The sequence below is a fragment of the Neopsephotus bourkii genome, unplaced genomic scaffold (genome assembly GCF_033783945.1).
Source record: "Neopsephotus bourkii isolate Nb327-2 ecotype Australia unplaced genomic scaffold, CSIRO-AGI_Nbou_v1 NB_1287, whole genome shotgun sequence".
Classification (NCBI taxonomy): Eukaryota; Metazoa; Chordata; class Aves; order Psittaciformes; family Psittacidae; genus Neopsephotus; species Neopsephotus bourkii.
The window spans coordinates 976,987-999,567 of record NW_026901771.1 but is presented as its reverse complement, the minus strand read 5'-3'; the positions used below and the strand labels follow the sequence as shown (position 1 = coordinate 999,567).

At 39.9% G+C, this 22,581-nt stretch overlaps 1 protein-coding gene across 1 annotated transcript in view; it reads right to left on the bottom strand.

Annotated features, from left to right (window-relative positions):
- Positions 1-22,581, bottom strand: part of CRYBG3 (crystallin beta-gamma domain containing 3) — an 89,346-nt gene that overhangs the window by 59,543 nt on the left and 7,222 nt on the right. Inside the window, exons 2-3 of the mRNA XM_061365334.1 lie at positions 14,287-14,365; positions 2,094-2,530 (exon numbers count right to left, since the gene is read on the bottom strand). Coding sequence (XP_061221318.1) covers positions 2,094-2,530; positions 14,287-14,365 — 516 coding nt within the window. The remainder of the gene's footprint in view (positions 1-2,093; positions 2,531-14,286; positions 14,366-22,581) is intronic.

Below are 22,581 nucleotides of genomic sequence, written 5' to 3'. Positions count from 1 at the left end.
TTTCTAAGGGTTGACCACCACTGCCACCAATCCACTTACTGCGGGATCCAACTGCCATGTTTAGCTCACCACATACTGGGCCTTCAGTTGAATCTCCAAGATTCATATTTGTCTGAATACAGGAGAAATTCTAGGTAAGTTAGAGAAGCACAGCATAAAAAGGAATTGATTTTGTTAGGAAAGAGTGTAAATCAAAAAAAGAAACTGCATAGAGAACAAACTACCACTGCAAATAATGCAATCAGTAACTGTGGGTGGCAAGAGTGAGAAAAGGAGCAAGCATTGAAGAAAGTACAGCAGAAATAATGCTGAGACACAATGCATAAGAAACTACATGGAATGAGGTAAAAAGCAAAAAAGATCAATTTATGTCTACTGTCTTTTTTGACTAAGCTCTCTGAGCAAAAAAATACCAGTTTTCAGAGTATGCTACCAAAACAGCAAATAGCAGGCAAAAGACTGATGCAAGAAGCCAGCCTGTCCAACAAGCCTGAAGAAACACAGTTTGTTCAGGGACTAGACTGAATAACACAATGCTCCCAGGCCTCTCTAGGTTACAACCAAGAGAACAAGAAATGTTCTTCTGTATTAGTCAGTGAAGTGGTGGTGCTGGGCTGCCGCATGCACTCTGGAAACGGCTTCTGTCAGATGTGTGCTGCTATGATAAGAATCTGCAATAAAAACCAGGCAACCACACGTCACAGACTAAACCAGAGTACTCATGAGAACACAACCATTGCTGTTATCAATTACAAACAGTACTGTATTTTGGTGGTGGAAACAGTCTTACCTGAAGAGGTATCACATCCCCTATCCATATCCTGATCAGCCATTAGATTTATAATATAAAGGTGAACGACAAAATGCCACAAATTGTTAGTGTACTGAAGAATAAATAAAGACAGAGTGCTGCAGACATCCCCAACATGGAAATGAAATTCATTACGCAGCTAGTTTCAGAATCTCTGACCTCCTACATGGAGATTAAACACATCACATGCCACAGATAAATATACTGAGCACAACCTGAATTAGCTTTAAAAGTTAAAAGAGAAAAAAAGGTATTTCTTCTTAGTACATCCTTCCATCCTGCAGTGGAAGCAGGAGCACTTAATGGTTACCCCAAATCATTCCTTTTGGCTTAAATTTAAAATAAATATCCTGTGGAGTATCACAAATCTGAGTAAAACATTACTTACAGATTCACTGCTTGTGAACAAGTCCATAATCAACACACCTACCAAAAACTGGACAGGTATCATAGGTGTACATACACACCTAACTCCAAACCTGTGCTGTACTAGAGTCCAGCACATATAGTCAAATACTCAACATAACAGCTACAAATGGTTTTTAAATACTATTACTTATGTTTATGGCACAGTCAGAAAGACTTTTTTTAATACATGGTGTGGACCACAGCCAATGTTTTCACTTTTCTACTCTCAAACGCACATTGATGCCTTTGGCACCATTTTATTTTCTTTTAATCTTTTTTGGAAATATTACAGGAATGTTAAGGATCTTCCACATTTAAGCTAATCGAGTCTTTTATAGAACCTTTTTTACATTGCAGGGAAACCCCAAAGAACAAGGGGAACCAAAACACATGAGCAAAAATCACCAAGTCAAATAACCCAGGAAAGTTAATTTAAAAATGAGGAAACCATATTTGTAGAAGTAAAACCACTGAACTAGTTAGATACGAAGAGGACAAACATTCAAACGTTTATTCAGCCCACAATACAGATGGAAATAAGCTCTTTAGAGTTGGCTTGTTTGGGGTTTTTTTAAGTGGATCTACCATACCAAATATATTCCTAACTTTACCCTCTCTTAACTGACAGATGTACACTGTTACGTATCCACACTCAGATGACTTCTAGAAAACAGCCTTTAAAGTTATAATATACATAGTCTGCTTTTCCTCATTTATTTAAGGTAGCTGCTACTAGAGTGAGCCAGGGACACTCCAACCATCCTTAGAAATGACAGTCATTCATTACATAGTCAGCAGAACTTAGTCAAGGTAGCTCTGTGCATGCACACATGCACAAACATTAACATATTTAATACTAAATTATGAAACTTACTTTCGTCCATCTGCAGGTCGTTTCCGGCCTCCTGGCAGATCCTGTAAGCTATCTTTCCCAGTATTATTTAAGATGGCATCATCTTTATTTACAGAATCCTCTTTTATTCTAGCTGTAGAACAGATAGGCTCTTCAATTTTCGGGCTCTTTGCCTGCATGTCCTCCAGAAGTGTATTTGTGTTCTGTAAATCCTTTTCACATCTGTTGGGTTCATCTTGGAAGGTAGATGGTTTAGATTCTACCAAAGAAGATCTTGTGGCAATATTAAATAAGCTCCCAAGAAAATGAAAGAAACCTTCTCGGGGTTGCTTGTCTTTATCCGCTGTTTTGATTCCAGGAATCAAACTGGGAAGGCTATTAGCCTTTTTCAGCTCCTCCTGGATTTCAGACTTGCTAAGTTCTTCAGTGGAATGGTTCTTCTCTTCATTTTGACGAACCTAAGATAAATACAAGAGGCACATAAAGATGATGTTTTCTGTCATTTTCCCACATTCCCAAATTCCTTAACTTTAACTTTCTCCTATGCATTGTATTTCTTTCAGATCTGTTGTTTAAAGGTTCATTTTCAGAACAAAGCCCTGTTCTCTCTTCTCTTTTTGTTCTAAAAAGGTCCTTATTCTACAAAAAGTCAAGAGGATGGCATAGGCTAGAAGATTCAAGAAGCAGCTGCTGTGGAAGTAAAATACAGAAGGACAGATGGAGAACAATTGGTTCAACTGGCAGGAAAACTGAGAGAGAAGGAATAAATTTTCACACTTCAGACTCTAATCTGCTCAAAAAGCACAGTTTCACAAACAAATCTGTATGTGCTTGTGAGATGAACAGTTTTCAGCTTGCAAATATATGCAAGAACATGACAGCAAAACACAAACATGCCATAGCCTCAAACACAGGCTAACCTGCACTTGCAAAAAAACCCAGGGGAATTAAGGACAGAATCTGGATACAAAAACCTCAACTCATGTGCCAAAGATTAATCCTACCTGCTCACTGCCATGTTGCACCCTTTAGCCAGATTTTCTTCAACATCATAGACAATTAACCACACAGCTTTATTTCCAAATCTATCTGTAGTCTCACACAGGTCCGTAGTCTACCATCCTCAAACTGTAGAGTTTCCATACAGCCAAAGCCCTACCCCACTGTCCCTGCACCCAGAACCTTCTGAACTACCCATCAGCTCTGCCAGCTAACTGCAAATAATTAAGGCAGGGCTTCACCTCATTTCAATCACCTGCTAATTTCTTCCCACAACTCAGCTGAGCGCCTACCCCAAGGGACAACACAAGCTCTGTTCCTCACCAATTTACACCCTTGATTCTCTTCAGTTTCTCTTACAGATCCAAGAACCACTGCCCAAGCCCATCCAACTTCTGCCACCACCATCTGCCCCTAAAGATGATGCAACTTCACTGGTAGGCTTCACAAACACCACATGTAACCATGTTTTCAGCTTCACAATTTGCAAATGCTCTTTCCCTGGACTAAGATGTTCTGGGAAATACCTTCCCCCTGATCCTCATCCTTTTTGGTGGGTGCCATATGATATTGCTGCCTATTTTATCTCTCCAGTAAAATCTTTGTAATTTCAATCCCTGTTTCAACCCAGTTTACTAAAGCAGAACAAAGTTACCCCTGCTTTTCTTAAATTAAATCTGTTCTGCTCAGAAGGAGCGCATGAACAAAAAGTCCTATCCAAATTTCAGTTGTGTCAACAATATCTTTGGGTAAGAGTAATTGGTTTGAATTGGGTAACACCTACCCATCTAATCTCAGCAGAATGCTACTATTTTCATTAGGTCATTAATCCTATTTCAACTTGATTTGTTAATAGTCCATCCAGGACCATGTTAATGATGAAAAAAGTGTCTTAATGAACACAGTATAATTCTTTGGGAACAGCAATTTCTTAAAAACTTGCAAGTTACACTTAGTGATGCTGGAGCATTGCTCTTTAATCTTCAAGAAATAACTTTTTCACCTTTTTAATACAAACAGCAGGTACAATTTCTTAATATTAAGTGATCAGATGTATGTGTTGAAAATGGAGCTGTTTATGTGAGAGTAGAAATTGAATGAATGGCACTAATTTGTCCTTAAGAAATCCATACAATCTGTTTTCTTCAGAGGCAAGACACTTAACCACATTAGACTTTTAAGTAAGCTTCCTAAAGCAGGTCGAGGCAAACTCTAGCATTTTTTCATCTCACCTGCTTCCCCCACATGCTGCACTAATCATTAGTGGATGGGTCAGCAAAGGGATGTAGGTAGGCATGCCTGTTGTATTCAAGGATTTACCACTTTACAAGTCACCCCTACCCAAACCCACTCGAGAAATGAAAACAACAATGCAGCTTACAGATGCACCACACTACAAGCTGGTATTTTCAGAATTAGGCAAACTATGCAAGTAACATGCAAACCTCGGATGAATCTCTTGAACAATTAACTTTATGTCATAGGAATTAAGTACTTTGCATGAGGAAATGCAAAACAGAAACAAGGGTTGCAGCACTTGCAGTATGGTGTACAGTCCTTGTGTCCTCAACATAAGAATATGGAGCTGTTGGAGCAAGTCCAGAGGAGGCCACGAGGATGATTAGGGGTTGGAGCACTTCCCAAATAAAGACAGGCTGAGAAAGCTGGGGTTGTTCAGCCTGGAGAAGAGAAGCTACGTGGAGAACTCATAGCAGATTCCAGTATCTGAAAGGGGCCTACAAGGATGCTGGAGAGGAACTCTTCATCAGGGATGGTAGCAATAGGGCAAGGGGTGATGGGTTCGAACTTAAACTGGGGAAGTCCCAGTTAGATATAAGCAAGAAGTTCCTCTCTGTGATGGTGGTGAGGTGCTGGAAAAGATTGCCCAAATAAGTGATAAATGTTCCATCCCTGGCAGTGTTCAAGGCCAGGCTGGACGGAGTCTTGAGTGACATGGTTTAGCATGTGGCGTCCCTGCCCATGGCAGGGGGTTTGGAACTGGATGATCTTAAGGTCCTTTCCAACCCAAACCATTCTATGATTCTATGATTCACCTTCAAAGTTCTACTGTCACAGTTTCTTCTTTTACTTTAATACCTCAGCATTCTTCAATATCAGGTTTTGATACAACTTCTAGTGAGGGAGGGCAATTCTCCCTTGTACTGTGATTGGCATCATTCACTCAAATTTGTCAATTTAAAAGCATATCTCAGTGCAAGAAGTGCACACAAATCTCATTATTTTCCCTGCAGATAAAACCATTATAGGCTATAAGCTTTTACATTAACTACTATGGTATCTATGAATTTAACAGCTAAATGCTGTTAATAATAGTTATAACAGTTAAATGCTACAAAAGAAAACATTAAAAACTTGACAAAGTTTAGCACCTTTTTGTTATTACTTGTTTGTTATTTTTTCTAAAGTAATTTGTATTCAGGAACTAATGTGGGGGCTTTTTTTCCTACAGATAACTAAGACTTCAAACACGGCCACATCTCTACATGTGAAATGCTTCCCCTAGCATCTCCGAGACTTAATGCTTGTGAAGCCTGTGCTTCTTATTTGTAAATGTAATTCATGCCCTGCATGAAAAGCTGTTTTGTAGTCTCTGTTTCCAGAAACAGAAATCTATTTAGACTTTCCTTCCCCTTTAATCTTTTTTTCCTTACTTATCTTTTGGTAAATCAAAAGAACAGGATGTTTTAAATGAAAGGGTCCTTCCCTACCTTTAACCATAAATAGTCTCTTGCATAAAAAAAAAAGCCCTGGAGAACATTTATACTGTGCTAACTTGAAGATACATGCGGATATTAAGTCCCAACACAGAAACTATGCAAATCCTTCTTTCTTCCCTCCAATATAATCAATCCTATTCTCCATATACTCTCTCTTCTGCTTCACTTTGCCTTTGCAACAAAAGACAGCATGAGCTATTGGTGCTTTTAACATTTGCCCATAAAAGCTCAATTCAAACTTTGAACATTTGAACTGTTCACACTACAGATTCCTAAGTCTGCACTTCAAGCTAAAGCCAAGTTCAAATTACTGTCAGAAAAGCACATGAGCTGTAAAGCCAGCAAGCCCTTAGCACAGCAAGAGCCTTCAGGCACCAGTGCCTGACATGCAGCAGTATGATGGCAATTCCACGAGGCAGTATCATGACAACTTTCACTTATTTCGCTTATTATTTCCCATGCCTTTCTCTGAGCTTGCTGCTGACAGAAACCCCCAGCAAATGCTCAAGAAAAAAAGATGAGGGGGTATACACAAAGTAACCCATTCCCTGGTAAATCCCACCAGTTTTCAACAGTCAGGGCCTTTAGCTGACCTCAACAGAGCAACTGCATCTGTGCTGCACTTAGGCTTAAGCACTTTGATATTCACAACACCAGTGACTCTTGTATTAGTTATACTTCATGTCATCAGTTAAGAAAATAAGGTTTACAAAAGGAAAAGTCCTCTCCAGTGTCAGAGCAGTATCAATAGTTTCTCAGGCTTACCACACAAACAACACTTTCTGACTGAAAACCTACCTGCCACATCCCCTTTGGGATCCTTGCTGGTGCAAATACAAGTTGTCCTGCCATAGTGTTGTCTTCCTGCTCCTTTTGCATACAGTCATCAGTCTTTCCCTTACCTCCCCGTCCCCACTCTGCATGAGCTTTCCTGCTTGTGACATGTTTCATAAAGCTTTAATTAGCTTTTACTCTTTTAGCAGCTAGTTACTGAAAAGTCTCACTGGGCAAGCCCTGGGTAACCTTGCCTGACCTTCCAGCTGAGCCTGCTTCAAGCAGGAGGTTGGGCGACATGACATCCTGGGCTTCTTTCAACCTGAATTATCTTATGGTCCTGTGGCCTCACATGCAATGAGGCTGGTGTAGAAGGGAAGCTCAGCAGAGCATGAAACAAGATTATGACTTCAATTAGGTGACTGAAGACACTGCAGCAGTAACTGAACCTGCATCTACTGTGCAGTCAAGTTGTGCCAGCTCACCTTTCTGGAGCAACCGCTGCAGAGTGCCTGGCAGCCAGGACTCATACGATGTCATGTCTCAAGCATGACTCTCATGTGAGCTAATGTACTCAGTGGCAGACTAGGTATGTTTTCCAGGCTGTAATACACTCCTGACTAGCACAGACATACGCCTAAAGGCTAACTGTACCTACGCAATCGGGGGGACAGGGCTTGCTACCAGTGTGTGCCCCCCAAAGTACAAAGAGCAGCTCCAGCAGCGCAACAGCACCCTGAAGAGGGATTGCCTTGCCAGGTTTGCCTTGCCTCCTGTATCAGTTGAGAACAGCCACCCTGGAAGCTGGCATCTCTCAGCAGTCGGGTGGCAGAAGTTCAAATTGCCAGAGGTTCTCATTCAGCAGGAGTTACGTCTGTCTGCCAAGAATACAATCTCTTTTATTGCCCTAACAAGTGAATGAAATGAAAACATTAACAGCATTAAAACACAGATCTCTGTGAACAAAGAATTAGCTTCCAGCCACAACAGCCAGACATTTCGGATTGCACTCCCAGCAAACGAATGCTCATTATGAAGCAGAAACTCCAGACAGCCGCGTGGAGACCTCTCACAGACCACAGACTGCCTGTCCTGCGGCACTGGGAGCTGCTGATGGAGGACATTCTGTGTACTGTGTGTGCACTCCAACCAGTGCATCCCACTTGTGGTTGTGGGAGAACATGGCCAGCTATCAGGATTTGGGGATTGTCATTGTTTCACCACAGGGACCTTCAACAAAGCCATTTAACCCCAACATCCCAACTGACTCATCCAAGAAATGGTCACAGCACTATCCCAGAATTTCTGCTTGCCAGCATGTAGAAACAGTTTAAAAGACTTTCAGACTGAAGTGCTGGATGCACAAAGTAGCATGTTTAGGCATTGCTACCTCTAATATTGTAACATTAACCACATTCCTAGCCTCAGCTTTGACCTTTCAACATAGCTGAGATGGCTGCATTTCATTTAACGGTTATGAGCATCTCATTCATATGTTACAGTTTGTGCATTTTGCATGCTAAACAAAATCCACAGCAAAATAGTTTGAGTTGCTGGCAGACTAATACAGCCCCACAATGAGCCACCACTGAAGCTCTTCAGCAGATACCCCTTCTCTGGGAGACTAAAGCTTCTTTGGTGTAATCTCCCACTTGTTTGCAATGAGTGGGACACACTGAGCTTTGTTAACTCCATATATGAAATAGGCTTTCATTTTTTCAGCTACTGTGAGGAAAAGAAGTTAGGGGTTCTCAATCAATGGGAGGCAATATATATAGGAGAATGGACCAGCCCTAGTGAGAGAGATTAGGAACAAGAAAACCAGCATGTTACCAAGAAAAATTCAGGAAAAGTACTACCAGACAGTGAAATACATGATAAGCACAGACCCCCTAAAAGCCTAGTTGCTAGTGTTCATGAGAAAAATGGACTTAAAAACCACACTGTCAAAGTGGGGTTTTCCTATTTATGCCAGTAATTTGAGTGGGGATGGGGGGGGGGGGGTCCACCACTGACAAAAACTGTTTAGTTTTAACTAAAAAATATGTTTTAAATAATCAGAAAAAGATTAAAAAAAACACAAACCCCTAAAATTAACAAAGACAGCCTTGGTGTTTTGGGGGGATTGCAGCTAATTGTGAGCTCTGTATCTCTACAAGTAAACGATGCTTTGAATCTCTGAATATTCTGGCTTTTTTATATCGTGGAGTTTTCACATCCTCCTTTCTCTGCTTGTTTTGACATGAAAAAATCAGGTCACGACCATCCCGGAAGATAAGAATAACTAGAGAACTAAAGAAATCATGGCATCTTCATAACTGGGAGTGAAAGTTAAACAACAGGGAGAGACTTTTAAACTTTGTAAATTTTGCATTTTTAAAAGAAACCTATTTAAATTCTGTGACTATTTAACATTTGAAAAGACTATTGCCTCTGTTGAAAGTTCAGGAATGGGACTTGTTTATCCATTTGAATTCTTAAAACATCGAGGAGTCCTTAACATAGATTTGGTTTGTGAGATGAGTAAAGAAAAGATGACACAAACGTTGTCTGAAACTCTAGCATTCTACTAAAATCTGAGAAGTACCCAGACTCATCTTCCCTGACAAGAAACCAAACCCCAAGGTGGCAAGGGTGAACACTTCAAATGAAAAGGTAAAGGAGGTACCAATCTGAAATAAAGTTTCTGCTAGGCCACCTTCACAGAGTAATTGTCAACTTGGTGAAAGCCTCTAGAATGACAAAGTGTAAAGTTAAAAGTTCTGTTCACACCATTTACAGTTACTGCAGAATTTCTCCCTTCTGAATTTTCTCCTGAGATTATGGCAAAGCTCTTGGTTAAAGATTAAGAATTGTAACCATTGCCTCATTACTCCATTATCTAGTATGGAGTTGGAAAGAACAGAATTATTTAGCTTATTTCCATTGTTTCCTATAATTCTCCTGGTATTACACTTCCCTTGCTTTTTAGCAAAAACGTTTTCACAGACATGTAATAATTTTCTCTTTTACTTGATGATTTCCTGATGTTTGAAATCAGATAAAAAATAAAGGTGAAATTACTTAGATAATATACATATGAAATACAATATAAAATAAAGGCAAGACAGTAGCCTTAATTATGAGCTCTAACTTCTTGTACAACTTTAAATCAGAATTGGGGATATTCCCTAGAACAGGTACATATATTCAGCAAGTTCATGGGACAGTTTCTGAACCTTATATGAATTCACACACTGAATGAAAAATGGTGTGACAGAGAATTACAGAACAAATTAGCCTGAAAGGAATGTGGCTGAGGAGGTCAGGTATTCTAAATTCCTGCTCAAAACAGCTCCAGTTAGAACAGGGCTTCTATTTCCAAGGATAAAGATTCTGCAGCTTCATTGTTCCAACCTGTCCCAGTATCTGACCACTCTTATGGTAAAGAGGAAAACAGAAGAAAAGAGAAAAAGTCCTTGTAAGTGGCTGGAATTTCCCATGTTCCAACTTGAACCCGTTGCCTCCTGTCCTATTTGCTGCAACTCCAAAAAGAATCTGGCTCCATCATATCATGTAATTGCAGCTCTTGCCATCAAATTTTAAAACCATGTCTACTGTTTAAATATAGCCATCTTTATGTTATCTTGAAATGAAATTCATGTGAGAAAGCAGGGCTACAGAATAATATAATCTTCTCCATGTTCACAGCATACAGGAGTACTTGTCAGAGGACAATTAGCAAGAGGTTTAATTTGTAGTAAGGAAGCTTCAGATGGGATGTTAAAAAGACATTCTAATTACAAGGTTTATGAAATCAGTAGAACAGTTGTCTGGTGAAGTTGCAGAGATCTTGGAGATCTCCATCCCTCGAGGTCTTTGAGAACAAGTTAGACAAACTTCTGTCAGGTATGACAGATACAGAGATCTCACCTTGGGGCAGAGCAGTGGACTAAGTAATCTTTGCAGTAATTTCTGTCCCTGTGTTTCCTAAGAAGGTTGAGACTGCCTCTGGTTAATCCAGGTGACTAGCACCCAAGCTTGAGCCTATGGCCCAAACTATAAAATATTTAATGCTACTGAAATACTGGTCTAAATGACACATTTGATATATCACATTTGTACCTACTTTTGCAAACTTCTGCATTTTCTTGACAGTGCTCACTTAAGTGAACTATGTTGAGATGGTTAAGAATTCTTTCCTAATCAGTTGTGGGAGAATGTGCTCTTTCCTCCATGTGCCGCTACAGGAAGGGTACCTGCATATGATCAGCAGGCAAGTGGATTTGCCTAGACTATTGAGGCAAAGCCTTTGGCTGGATGAAAACCTCAGACAGGGCAAGCCTGGAACCTAAGGCATTTACTACTACTGAAACTAACCCAAGCACCCACCACCACTGCTACTGCTTCCATACGTAATACAGGTAGGTTAGACCTGTGGCACAAGCACGTACAACATGAGCATTGTGTGATTTCCAAGCTGTACTGACATGACGCTCTCCAGCACGTCACTCACTACAACAGTAGTGTTAGCTTACTTGGTAGCACAAATTTCCTGTGGGTCCACACAATCCAGCTGGCACCTATGTCCCAGTTGTAAACCTCTGTTTTAAGGACATGACCTGAAACATACTTCTGCAGGAAGCACTACTGCAATATTCCTTTTAGAAATACAAGTCCCTGTAGCACTAAAAGTGAGGTTAATAATATGCTACTGTGTACTGGACACTACTGTGTACTGCACAGATACTTAGAACACTAAAGATGAAGTTCAAAACGTGTTTACATCCACAAAACCATCTGTTTCACAATTACATCAGTCAAATAGACCATTTACTCAGAAAGAGCAGTGTTTACAGCTCTAGTTAAAAGAAACAGCAGTGGAACAGAATCTGTAAATAGTGGTGCAAACTTTCTGGCACATTTATTTCAGTAATGTTTTCTCAAAAGCGGTCAAATGATGATTGATAAAGTCACCTTGGCACAGAGAGATTAGGCTTCACATTTTCATAATGGTGACTATGAAGGTAACTTTTCCTCCCTCTATGAGCTAAATAGTTAATCACAGAGAAAAAATAGCAGGGGTAAAGTACAGAACTGGTAACTAAAGTGCTTAGAAGAGTCAAAGAGCTACCATAGCACAGCACATTTCTCAGCTTCATTCTCCTTATCAGACAATTTAGACATCTAACCTTTGCTGCTAAATGAGACTTGGAGTTCCTCCCCACTATTTTGCCCCTGGCCTCCAACTGAGATAGCCAATGAATATACAAAATCACAGCATGCAAGTCTGCATGTAAGTCTATCAGAAACGTAATTCATTAACTTGGTGCCAGACACAATATGGTTTCAACTTTTAGCTGCCTAAAATATATCTTTAAGTACCTTTAGTTACCTGAAAGGCCTAGGTAGAAGTACAGTTCAGACACATGCACATGAATGGAAACCTGCCCAAACCCCATCCATGTAGATACACAGATTTAGACTATTCCTCACAAAGTACACTTCCCATATCAACAAAACCTGGTTTTTTTTTCCAGCTGACTCAATGAAAAAACCTGAAACACCTTTCAATATCAAACATTACCCCTTTCAAATGAGACAGGCTAAGTTCTTTCCAGTGTTCAGCTGCATTCTAGTGACCTTTGCACACAACAGCTTATTTTGGACAGTGTCAGGCATTGGACAGTGTGGTGTTATCAAAATGGAAGTGTTATGTTGGAGGAAACAGTGGTAAGAAAAAGATTTTCTCCATAAAAAAGGGGGGGGGGCAATAGAAAACACTTTCTTCACCTCAGTTTTTACTATCTAGTTGCAATTTCAGTGCACACAAGATATGAAGTTATAGTGCTAAAAGTACTTATTACTGTACATATGAAACAGTTCAAGAGAATCAGAAGATTTTTGATCAGCTTAAGAAAGAGGGAAGTAAGCGAGACAGGAAGCTCTCAGTTGAACGGCCAGCACATTCTAGTAGTATGAAAACTGCACCTTTCTTCTAAAGCCTATACAAACACCAGGTATTATTTCAAAGGTACTGTAACGTACACTGTAAGACTTCTGAACATAGGTCAAAGACAATACAATTAAACAAAAAGTTATGGCAAGAAAAAGAAAACCAATCAGATACTTGGAACAAAACTCTAAAGGATTAATACTGGCACCAACTTTTAGTACATTACAAAACCACAAGTTTCAAGTAGAAGACTTTACTGCAATGAATTTAGATTCGGTAGGGAAGATTCTGAATTTGGGCTTTAAATTAAAAAAAGAAATAAGATTTAGGTTTTGGCAAGAAAGAAACATTCTCCAGGCAACTTCAAGCTGCTGTGCTCCCTTTGCTCTACCTCCATATCTCGCTTGTTCCTTAAGACATAGCCCTCTTCATACTTCCTTTATAAGCAGCTCCTGGTGTTCATGCCATGTACACGTATGCTAAATTATTCCCCTTCCTCAATCAAAACTTTCTTCAACAGGAAAACCTAGTTCTGAATGTTTCAATGATCTAACACTGAAAAACAGGATTAAGAAAAAAAGAAAAACAAAAGCCAGCAAATTTAATTCTCTTAGAGTAGAATGTCTTCTCATTTATCAGATTCCTTTCTGCCCACAAAATCAATAGTCCATGATTTATGTTAACAGGAAGGAATTCAGTAGCATTTTCCAGGAGCTCAGAACTGACAAAAGTTGGCTTGAAGCCACAGAGCTCCTGAACAAGTGCCACTGCATTGTTTCCCACCTTTGTTCAGCATGGAATTGTTCTTGAGCTAATAACCCTGTTGGACTAAACCTGGTCTTTTTAGAGGCAACTGCTGTGTCACCTTTGGTAAAGCCCAAACAAATGGACCCTAGATACTGAAGATGCAACTACACAGAGACTCTAGGCCATACAGGAAGACCACCACTTTCTTCTTCAAACACTGTTAGTACTCAGTAAATGCAACACAGGATAGAAATCTCAGATTCAGTGTGTTAAGAAGCCTGTGGCATCCCCAAATAAATCTGGCAGGCTAGTCAAGACCCTTTTGGGGAAGTAGCCACAATAGTATCCGCATTAAACTAAAACAAGGAAAAGGAAAGCAGCAAAGATGGCTGTTACCCCCAGGCCCTGTCCATAATTAATGTCATGTACATATTTATTTACAATACCACCATGTTGGGTCAAGCAACTTAGGAAAAAGCCCTAATCACAGAGAAGCGTGTCTTTTTTTTTGCAGTAAAATACTTGGAGGACAAGACAAGCATGATTAACATGGGTAACACTGGTTAAGAACAGCTGACATGTGTATGAATTTCAGCAGAAAGATCTTAGGGTGTTTTGGTTGGCAAGCAGTGGACCTTCAGGCAGGCAAACACTTGCTGGTTAGATATTCATAAAATATATAGAAATGGGGCTTTAGAGGAATGCCTGAAACCATGGTTTGATACAAATACTAGCTTCCTTCTTCACTGGTTAACTACATGTAGAATTAGCACTAGACTCCCACTTCTTTAATGTAAGTAAAGACATCAATTTTGTTTTAAGAATGTGAAGCATAGGCAGGTTTTGTGTCTTCTGCATGTGCATTAGTACCCACTCTGGCATAATGGACCCTAACCTAGAATATGGCAACCAAGTGCCCCATTGCAGCGCGGGAGTACATCCAACATCAGAACACCAGCAAGTAGTCACAAGAAGAGGTAGCAGGCTTTAGGTCAATTATATAAGTAAATAAAAATCATACCTTAAAAAGTGCAGGCAGAGTTGTGTTTTCCTTTTGGTGGCTCTTTGAATTTATGGCTTCGTTCCCTTTGTTTTCAGAACTGAAAAACAAAGATATTTTGTAACACTTAGGAATTGCATTATTCAAGTCTACCAGAGAGCCAACACAGAATCATTCATTTTAAACACCAGACAACATTAACTTAAAAGGACAGAAGAACTTATTTTCCAAACCACAGCCCATATTCTGTACATACTGCAACTGAAAAAAGCCATGCCCCAAAAAGCCAGTTTCACCTCATACAGGTTTTCAAACGCAAGCATTCAGAAACGACACACAGCAGTTCAGTTCTTCCAGCTAACCCAAACCCTACCTTACTGTGTATTATTTTCTGCCTCAAAACAAAAAGGTATTATAGTTCAACCAATCGTCTACCACAGCAGCACTCACTGCCATGGCACTACCTGGCACACCTGGCAGCTAGAACTTACTCCCAGCCATTATACTGAGGACTGTGATTGAGTGTAATGTACTCTGGGCAGATGGAAAGAGCTACAAATCCAGCTACCACTGTTCAGTGAAGAGTTATTGAATGGCTTTGCAGGCAAATTCAGAAGAAAGTTTAGAAAGGTAACAACAGGCATGTTGTTCTTGCCAAGGAAACATGCCCTGTTCCGTTCTAAACGTCAGAAATCCAAAGTCCCATATACCCTTATTGCCAGTTTATCTTGGCCAAAATTTTCTTCAGAACCCCTCTTTGAAATGAAGGGAACCATTCTCCCCCTGACTCTGATTCTTAGAAGGATCATTAAGCACAATCCATCTCACAATATTCTAATCAAAACCTTTGTGCTACATGCAATTTAAAAGCATGAATGTTTCAAAGAGAATGTTAGAGGATGTTAATGACAGGTATCAGTTCATGCACTGCATATCACAAGCTGAATTAAAATAACTTTGTACCAATATATCACGTGAGAAATGCTCAGGATTGAAGAGAAGTCATAATCATTCACATAAAATCCTCATCTGTTTTAGAAACTTAGCTTTGCTATCGACAAATGGACAAGCCCTTACTTCTGAACTTGCATGAAGAGATGAATCGAAAGCTGTTTCAGTAAAAATTAAAACCCAATTATTTTCATTTTGGTGTCTTTCTGCCAAGATTTCAAGCTCAACATGATCCAGCAGTGTGCGCTTAGAGCCCAAAAACCTAACCATACGTTGGGCTGCATCAAAAGGAGCATGAGCAGCAGGACAAGGGATGTGATCCTACCCCTCTAGTCTGCTCTCGTGAGACCCCCCACCTGCAGTACTGCATCCAGCTTTGATCAGAGGGCTGGAGCACCTCTGCTATGGCAGATTTCTACTAGCCATAAGGGAGAAGTTCTTCACTATGAAGGTAGTGAAACACCGATACAGGTTACCCAGAAAAGCTGTGGCTGCCCCATCCCTGGCAGTGTTCAAGGCCAGGCTGGATGGGGCTTGGAGCAACCTGCTCTAGTGGAAGGTGTCCCTGCCCATGGCAGACGGGGGGGGTCCAACTAGATGATCTACAAGGTCACTTCCAGCCCAATGGTTCTATCATTTGGAGAAAGGATTTAAACATACTGGAACTCCTACTGCTACTGACTGTTAACCACAGGAAAGCATGTCTCATTAAGACTTCTGAAAATGAAGGTTTTCCTCTTTGTGTGGTTTACGCATTCAAGCTAAATATACATTGGTATACAAACAAATACAAAAGCCAGTCTGACTTATATGTTAGTTTCCTTCTCAGCTGCTCAGAGACATTTCCTGAATAAAAATGAGAACAGCACTCTCCTGCAATTAAGTTTTTCAAGACCTTCCAAATCTTTTCAGATACATCAAAAGAAAAGCTCCTTCCTCTTTTATAGATCATCCTCAAGTTGAAAACCATGTACTTTCACATCACCCCAGGTAATCTTCCATAATGCATTCATAAACACAAAGATGCTTTTTCAGGGAGAGCATCAGACAGAAAGTCTTGGCTGTTCTTTGCTTCAATGTAAGACAGGGCAGACCCTATTAATTTCTTCTGCTGTTAACGTGCTTCGGGAAGGAGCGATCACAACCACTTCTGGACAACCTGGCACACTAATAAAAGCGTTTCTCATTACATTTTGGTTTTGGGTTGTTTCAGGGTTTGCTTTTTGGTTTGTTTGGGGTTTTTTTTTAATATAAAACCCCCACTCTTGTCAGATCTGCACAGCTTTTCCTGCTGCTGATACACTTGACATGAACAAGAATTCCCTGTACATAAAAGCAGAATAATGATGTTGATCTCCACCAGACATTCTTCCTGGCTTCAGGAGATCACTCTTTATGGAGCTTGTCTGCAGACAAATGACATCCTTGCTTTCTTTCAGTATTGCCAGCACAGATCACCAGCACCCTTTTATCACTTTGTTTTGCTCATACTCTTCTCTTCATATGTTCCCAAAACTCTTTTCACTTTCCTACTTAGTATTCAAAATATATGCCTGCATTACTTCTAGCTAGCCAGGCTTGGACAGATTGCTGTGAAATTCCATAGTGTACATACCAAACCCAAAAGAATGCAATTCAGCTGATAAGCATCTTAAAAAATCAACAAGTCATATAAAAAAAGTATCAAAACTTTACTTTCCAGCATAAAATAAACCTAAACCTGGAAGCAATTCCCCATACCCTTTCATGGCTTACACCAGCATTTCTACATTCCTTAACCTTTTGCTTTAGGGTATAGTTCCTCAAGGTGCAGACTTTGTCAGCAGAACCAGCTTTAGAAACCTCCACGCCTTCCTCCTCTCAACCTCAGCTTTCTCTTCCCACCCTTAACTCAGCTGAGCAGAGCTCTCAGTTAGGGCAGAAGAAAATTAAGGCAGAAACAGAAGTTTCCATCAGGAAAAAAATCAGCCCACGATCCAGTTTACAGTGCAGTGATTTGTACCAGCACTAATGAAGGGGCAATGAATGCCACTCAACAGGCAGGAATGAGCAAGCACCAACCACTGCAGCTCTCTTCACCACTGCAGCTACTTTTTGTGAACCTCTTCTACCCTTAGCTAGTTTTAAATTGGTCTTTGAAACAGAATGACTCATGCTGAATGAATGAAGTTTACAGTACAAAACCTTGATTTGCTGCAAACAGGCCTTTTGGATTGTTCAGGATAAAATTGTTTTGTTTTTCCCAAAGAGTCAAGATACTTTTTACAGCCTAAACATCACAGCCACAGTAACTGATGCCAGGTTTGGTACTTGGACTGGAGCGAAGGCTGCCTACAGCTCACTGGGCTCAAATGATGCAACTTACCACTTCCTACTACCAACCCCCTACAATTTTCAGGGGTTTCCCCCTTCTCATCATTGCATCAATAACTTTACTGTCACTATTTACAAGTTTTGGAACACTGTGTAGTATTCTCTCCAAAGGTTCTCTGAAGAGGAAAATAAAGTAATAAGGCTCACAGGCCCACACACTGCGATCCCTGTTGAAAAATCCCATGGTGGAGCTAATGTAATTATGCCACACATATTCTTACACTGCAACATAAGACCATGTTGTCCATATAAGTCTATTCAGAAATGTAGAGAACACAGTTCTTAAGCTATGACATTCACAGTTAAAATTAATTCTTGGGAAATGTGTAAGACATTTAGTATTTATGCTGAAAATTATCCATTCAATTTCTGTTTATATGCCCATGCTATCCTTTTTAATTAGTGGTTAAATGTTATACTTTCAAGAACTGTATTCTAAGAGGGTTTATATTTATATATATTTTTACAGGACAATCTCTGCAACTAAATACTGTTAGAAATGTTGACTTCATACCTACGTGATACTACACCACCAAATTCTGATGCCTTTGATAAGAACTGAAAACAACAGTATTACATACAAGCTTACCACAAACTAAGGATTCCACCTTGCGCATCTGGACTACATCTCTATTAATAAAGTTTGGCTCCACAGAGTTTGAACCTTGCTTTGAGCTTTCCCAGATTGGTGCATTTTAGGAGTGCTTTGCCATGGCAGGTACTCAGCAGGCTATCTCCAGTTCAGCACATAGAGAGTTGGGCTTGTGCTTAACCACACGGATTGGTTTACTGCATCAGTCAGCCAGCTCTTGGAGAGCATTTCAGCACTTGCTAAATTAGGAAGATGAAGCTCATGAGTCTTCAACTCTGTGCTTCACAAACTACTCTTGTTACCTTATATACCCAGCAATAGGGCTCTACTAACCCAAGTTCTGAATCAACTTTGCACTTGCTTTTAAGAAGTGAAAGAGACCCTAGGAAGGCAGAAAACACCTCTGCAACACCAGCTTACTTCCATGGACTTCTGAAGTATACAGGCAGTCAAACTGTCACAACTACTTGTTTAACATACTTACACATACACTACTTTCACTCTATAGATTAAGAAAAAAACCCCACAAGTACGTAATTATTAAATAATGCCCAGAGTAATAAAGACACTGTCAAAATTAAGACTAGGAACTAAGCCTCTCAAATACTCAAATTTGTAATCTACTGCCTTCCTGCTGGTATTTCTGCCAGACATTCCCTTTTCCCTGTTAGAGCATCCAACATGGATGGGTTAAGCTTCAGCAAAGGTTGAGGGACCTCCTAGACTGTCATGCCAGCATGCCTAATGTGATTAGCATCACTCCCATTCTTTAAATAATCAAGACTGAACTCAAGTTACAAAAGATCCCGTTCTATACCTTCTGCACAAACCTTTCTTTGTGTGGTTTTCTAATGCTTTCTGTTCCTCTGCTGCTGAAATCCTGTTTTGACCTTTCTGTAATACATGGACAGGTGGTGTCTGAATCAGAAGCAGGTTTGTGGTCCAAGTTTTTAATCATTACACTCATGCAGGGGAGGTTAGAGATTCGTATGGGGGAAATACTATTCTACGCTGTTGCTCACACAAAAAGTAGGCGCATGTAAGAAGTGTGTGCCTCAAGTTAGTTAATGTACATGAGTGATCACAGTCAAGAAAAAAGAAATCAATTGAGCAAATGCAAATACATCTTTGCAAGACCTCTTCCAGCTCTAAAACCAGAACAAGACAACTGCAAACAACCACATCTTCAAAAGGCCCTCACGGCATCTCTGTATGGCGCAAGAAGTCTGCTTCCTCCATCTTAGTTCTTCATAACAATTCCTCAGAAGTTGCAAATTAAAAGCCCATCCCCTTCTTCCTTTATTAATCTACCCCACCCACGTTATGCACGCAGCAGATTGTGAATGTGTTGTCAGATAAAAATACCCATGAGCTACAGGCAGCATGTAAGTATAATAAAGCACAAACGCACGAGTTTTGGTGAGGCTGACCACACACAGAGCTCACCAAATTGAAAGAAACCACTGTGACATTTTAGGTTCCTTTTACAAGGAGAAGGTACAGGGCTGCTAATTGCTGTTTGCGAAGGGGGAACTTAATGGGCAGTCTCTTAAGTAAACAGGGACAGTTGGCTAAAGCTCAAATCGAACCACACTGGATGTGAACTCTCCCTCCTCCCACTGCTCAGAAGCAAAGTGTCTTCCAGTGTGGCAGCTCCAGCATGTACTTCTCATGCAGTCCAGATGTTACCCGATAGGCAAGTGCTCTACCATTTTGCCATCTCTCTTTTTCTCTTTTCAGGGAAAGATGACTCCCTGAAGTCAAATCCTCTTTGCTACTGCATTAAGCTATCATCACTTGGTTTAAACCGGTTTTCTCTTCAGATTACCTCAGAAACCATTTAGCCATTTAATGTGATGACTTGTAATGGTGGGAGAATAAGAAATGCCTAACCTGAAAGATGCCCCAGGGGGCCAAGAGGCAAAAAGCTTCTACACCTGGTTTTAGTGGCATAATGCTAGTAAATTAAGCCTGATCTATACATATATTTATCTATCCAGGTTTCATGACATCACTTGTGACATCTCCTTCCTAATATTTTCTAAACACTTTTCCTCAAGGTGATGTGTATTTTTGGGGATTGTTGATACAATTCACTCTCTGCTGGTGTCCTCACTTAGGCTAATGTCATTTTTAGGTTTCCCTTCTTGTTAGTTTCTTTATTTCAGCATTCTGGGCTGTCATGCCAGCTCCTGAGCCCTCGTTTTCATCTCTCTCTGAACAAAACCAAGGCTCCTCTCTGGGAAGTAACACCTCATTTGAACTTGGTGTCATGATTTCTTTCCAATTTTACTTAGTGCCAACACAGCAACACATTCAGTGGTGACCTTCCAGAAGGATATTTCAACAGAGCAACAGAGAGACTGTTAACAAGGATCTCATCACCTAGTACTCAAAATCCATCTGTGCAAGAGCCTCCATGAAGAATGTGAATGAGCGGAAAACCACAAGTCTAATTATACTATCAAATATACATGTGCAAGACCAAAATCTCCATGAAGTTTCAACACACTACAGTCTCAAACCACATCCACAGACCAGTAGTTGTTATAAAACTTTTATTATACATCTGCAAAGAGCCATAAGTTAACTAGCATTGTCTTCTTCTCTGTTCTGGCTTCTAAGTAGTAATTAAAAAGATAACTGCTAAAAATTCAGACCTTTTGATTAGTATTTTTCTATGTGTACCAGTTACCCTACTTGCCATACAGACCCTTATGATTATGGAAGCTGACCTCCTGCATAATCTAGATGATGAAATTTTACCAAGGGAGACTTGTGGCAAGTCTTTAACACCTGACCAAAAGATACTAGCTTTGATTAACAACCATCAAGCAATGGAAAAATGTACATTTGTAAATAAGACTTTTCCCACGTAAACTACTACTAAATTCCCTACTTAAAATTAGGCTGACTAGTTTGGTTCATCAACCCTCATCTCTCAGCTACAGGATCAACCTACATCTATGTGGGACAGATTACAAAGGCCTCAGGTTTAAACATCCTCACAGATCTACTATGACATGAAGCACTTAGAACTCTCATTTCCCTTCCAGTTGTATACCTTGAGGCAGAGTCATTCCTCAAAATGTAACCCTGTCATTTCAAAACCTTCTCTTAGACAAATTAAATGCTACTGAGCTACTTAATTTTATTGTGGGAGGGAGGTTTTCCAGACATCAAATTGTTCTGGAGCTCTTCTCGGAGCCCTTTTTAGTTTGGCAGCATCTTTTCCATAATAAATAGTGGACACCACAACTAGACTAGGTACTCTAGTAACCAGAGGTCATCCACAGAATACCTGTACTTTGTTACTTAAACATCCAAGAATCACATTTTCTCTCCATGCCACCACTTTGCTTTATGCAAAGCTCATACTGAACCACACAACTTAGTCTGCTTTTAATGTCGTCATCTATACGGCAATTCCCACACTTATTGCTCTAGTCATCTGCAAACTTCACATGCTCCAGCTTTGTCCTCTTTCAAATTACTTGTGAAGATAACAAATAAACTGATTCAAAAATACATCCTTTTAATTTTCTTCAAATATATAAAGTAGAAAATTATTTTTCACATCTGGTCTTTTTATAACTCTCCACATGTCAATTATTTAGCCCACTGCAATTACACTTGCAATTACTTTAATTGATGCATCAGCATCAAGTCAGATGCCTTAAGGAGTCTAAAGATACTATTTCAGCAGTTTATCAACTAAAACTGCAATCTCATCAACAAAACTGAGTTCGACAATTCCCATCCTCCAATGATGTTAGGACCAACATGGTGTTTATTAACATCTGAGGTCACCCAGTACCCTTGGTAAATCAACATTCAATCCTTACCCTTTAATTCAACCAAATACAATGGGTTTAAAAGTGAAACACCAACACCTTACTCTAGATATTAATATCACATTTGTGAAGCCGGTCGTGCACTGTGCAGGCAGGCAGAACTATCAGAACCTGATCTACAAAGAGAATTCAGACAAGTAAAGAGTCAAACTTTTAGCATGTATACTGAACGACATGAGCAAGGGTATGCTAAACGTAATAGGTTAAATTAACCGAAAGGAAAACTGTAAAGCTCAGTGGCAACAAGACATGAGGAAATCAATGAATATTCCTAAAAACTGCCTTCTGCATCAAATGACAGTTAAAATACAATGGTATTTTAACATAAAATAGTAACGAGCACTTTTCTCTGTTCACTTCCTTCTTCTCCCCCCCCCCCCAAGAGAATATTGCCTTTTTGAAAAGCCTCAAATGAAGAATTTTGGCCAACTTCTCAGCAAGATTCCCAATGCTGACACTGTTCCTGGGACACCAAATGGTAACAGCAGTGACAAAGTCTGCTCCTCATCTCTGGCAAGGTTGTTGGGGCTTGTCTTAAAGAGAGGG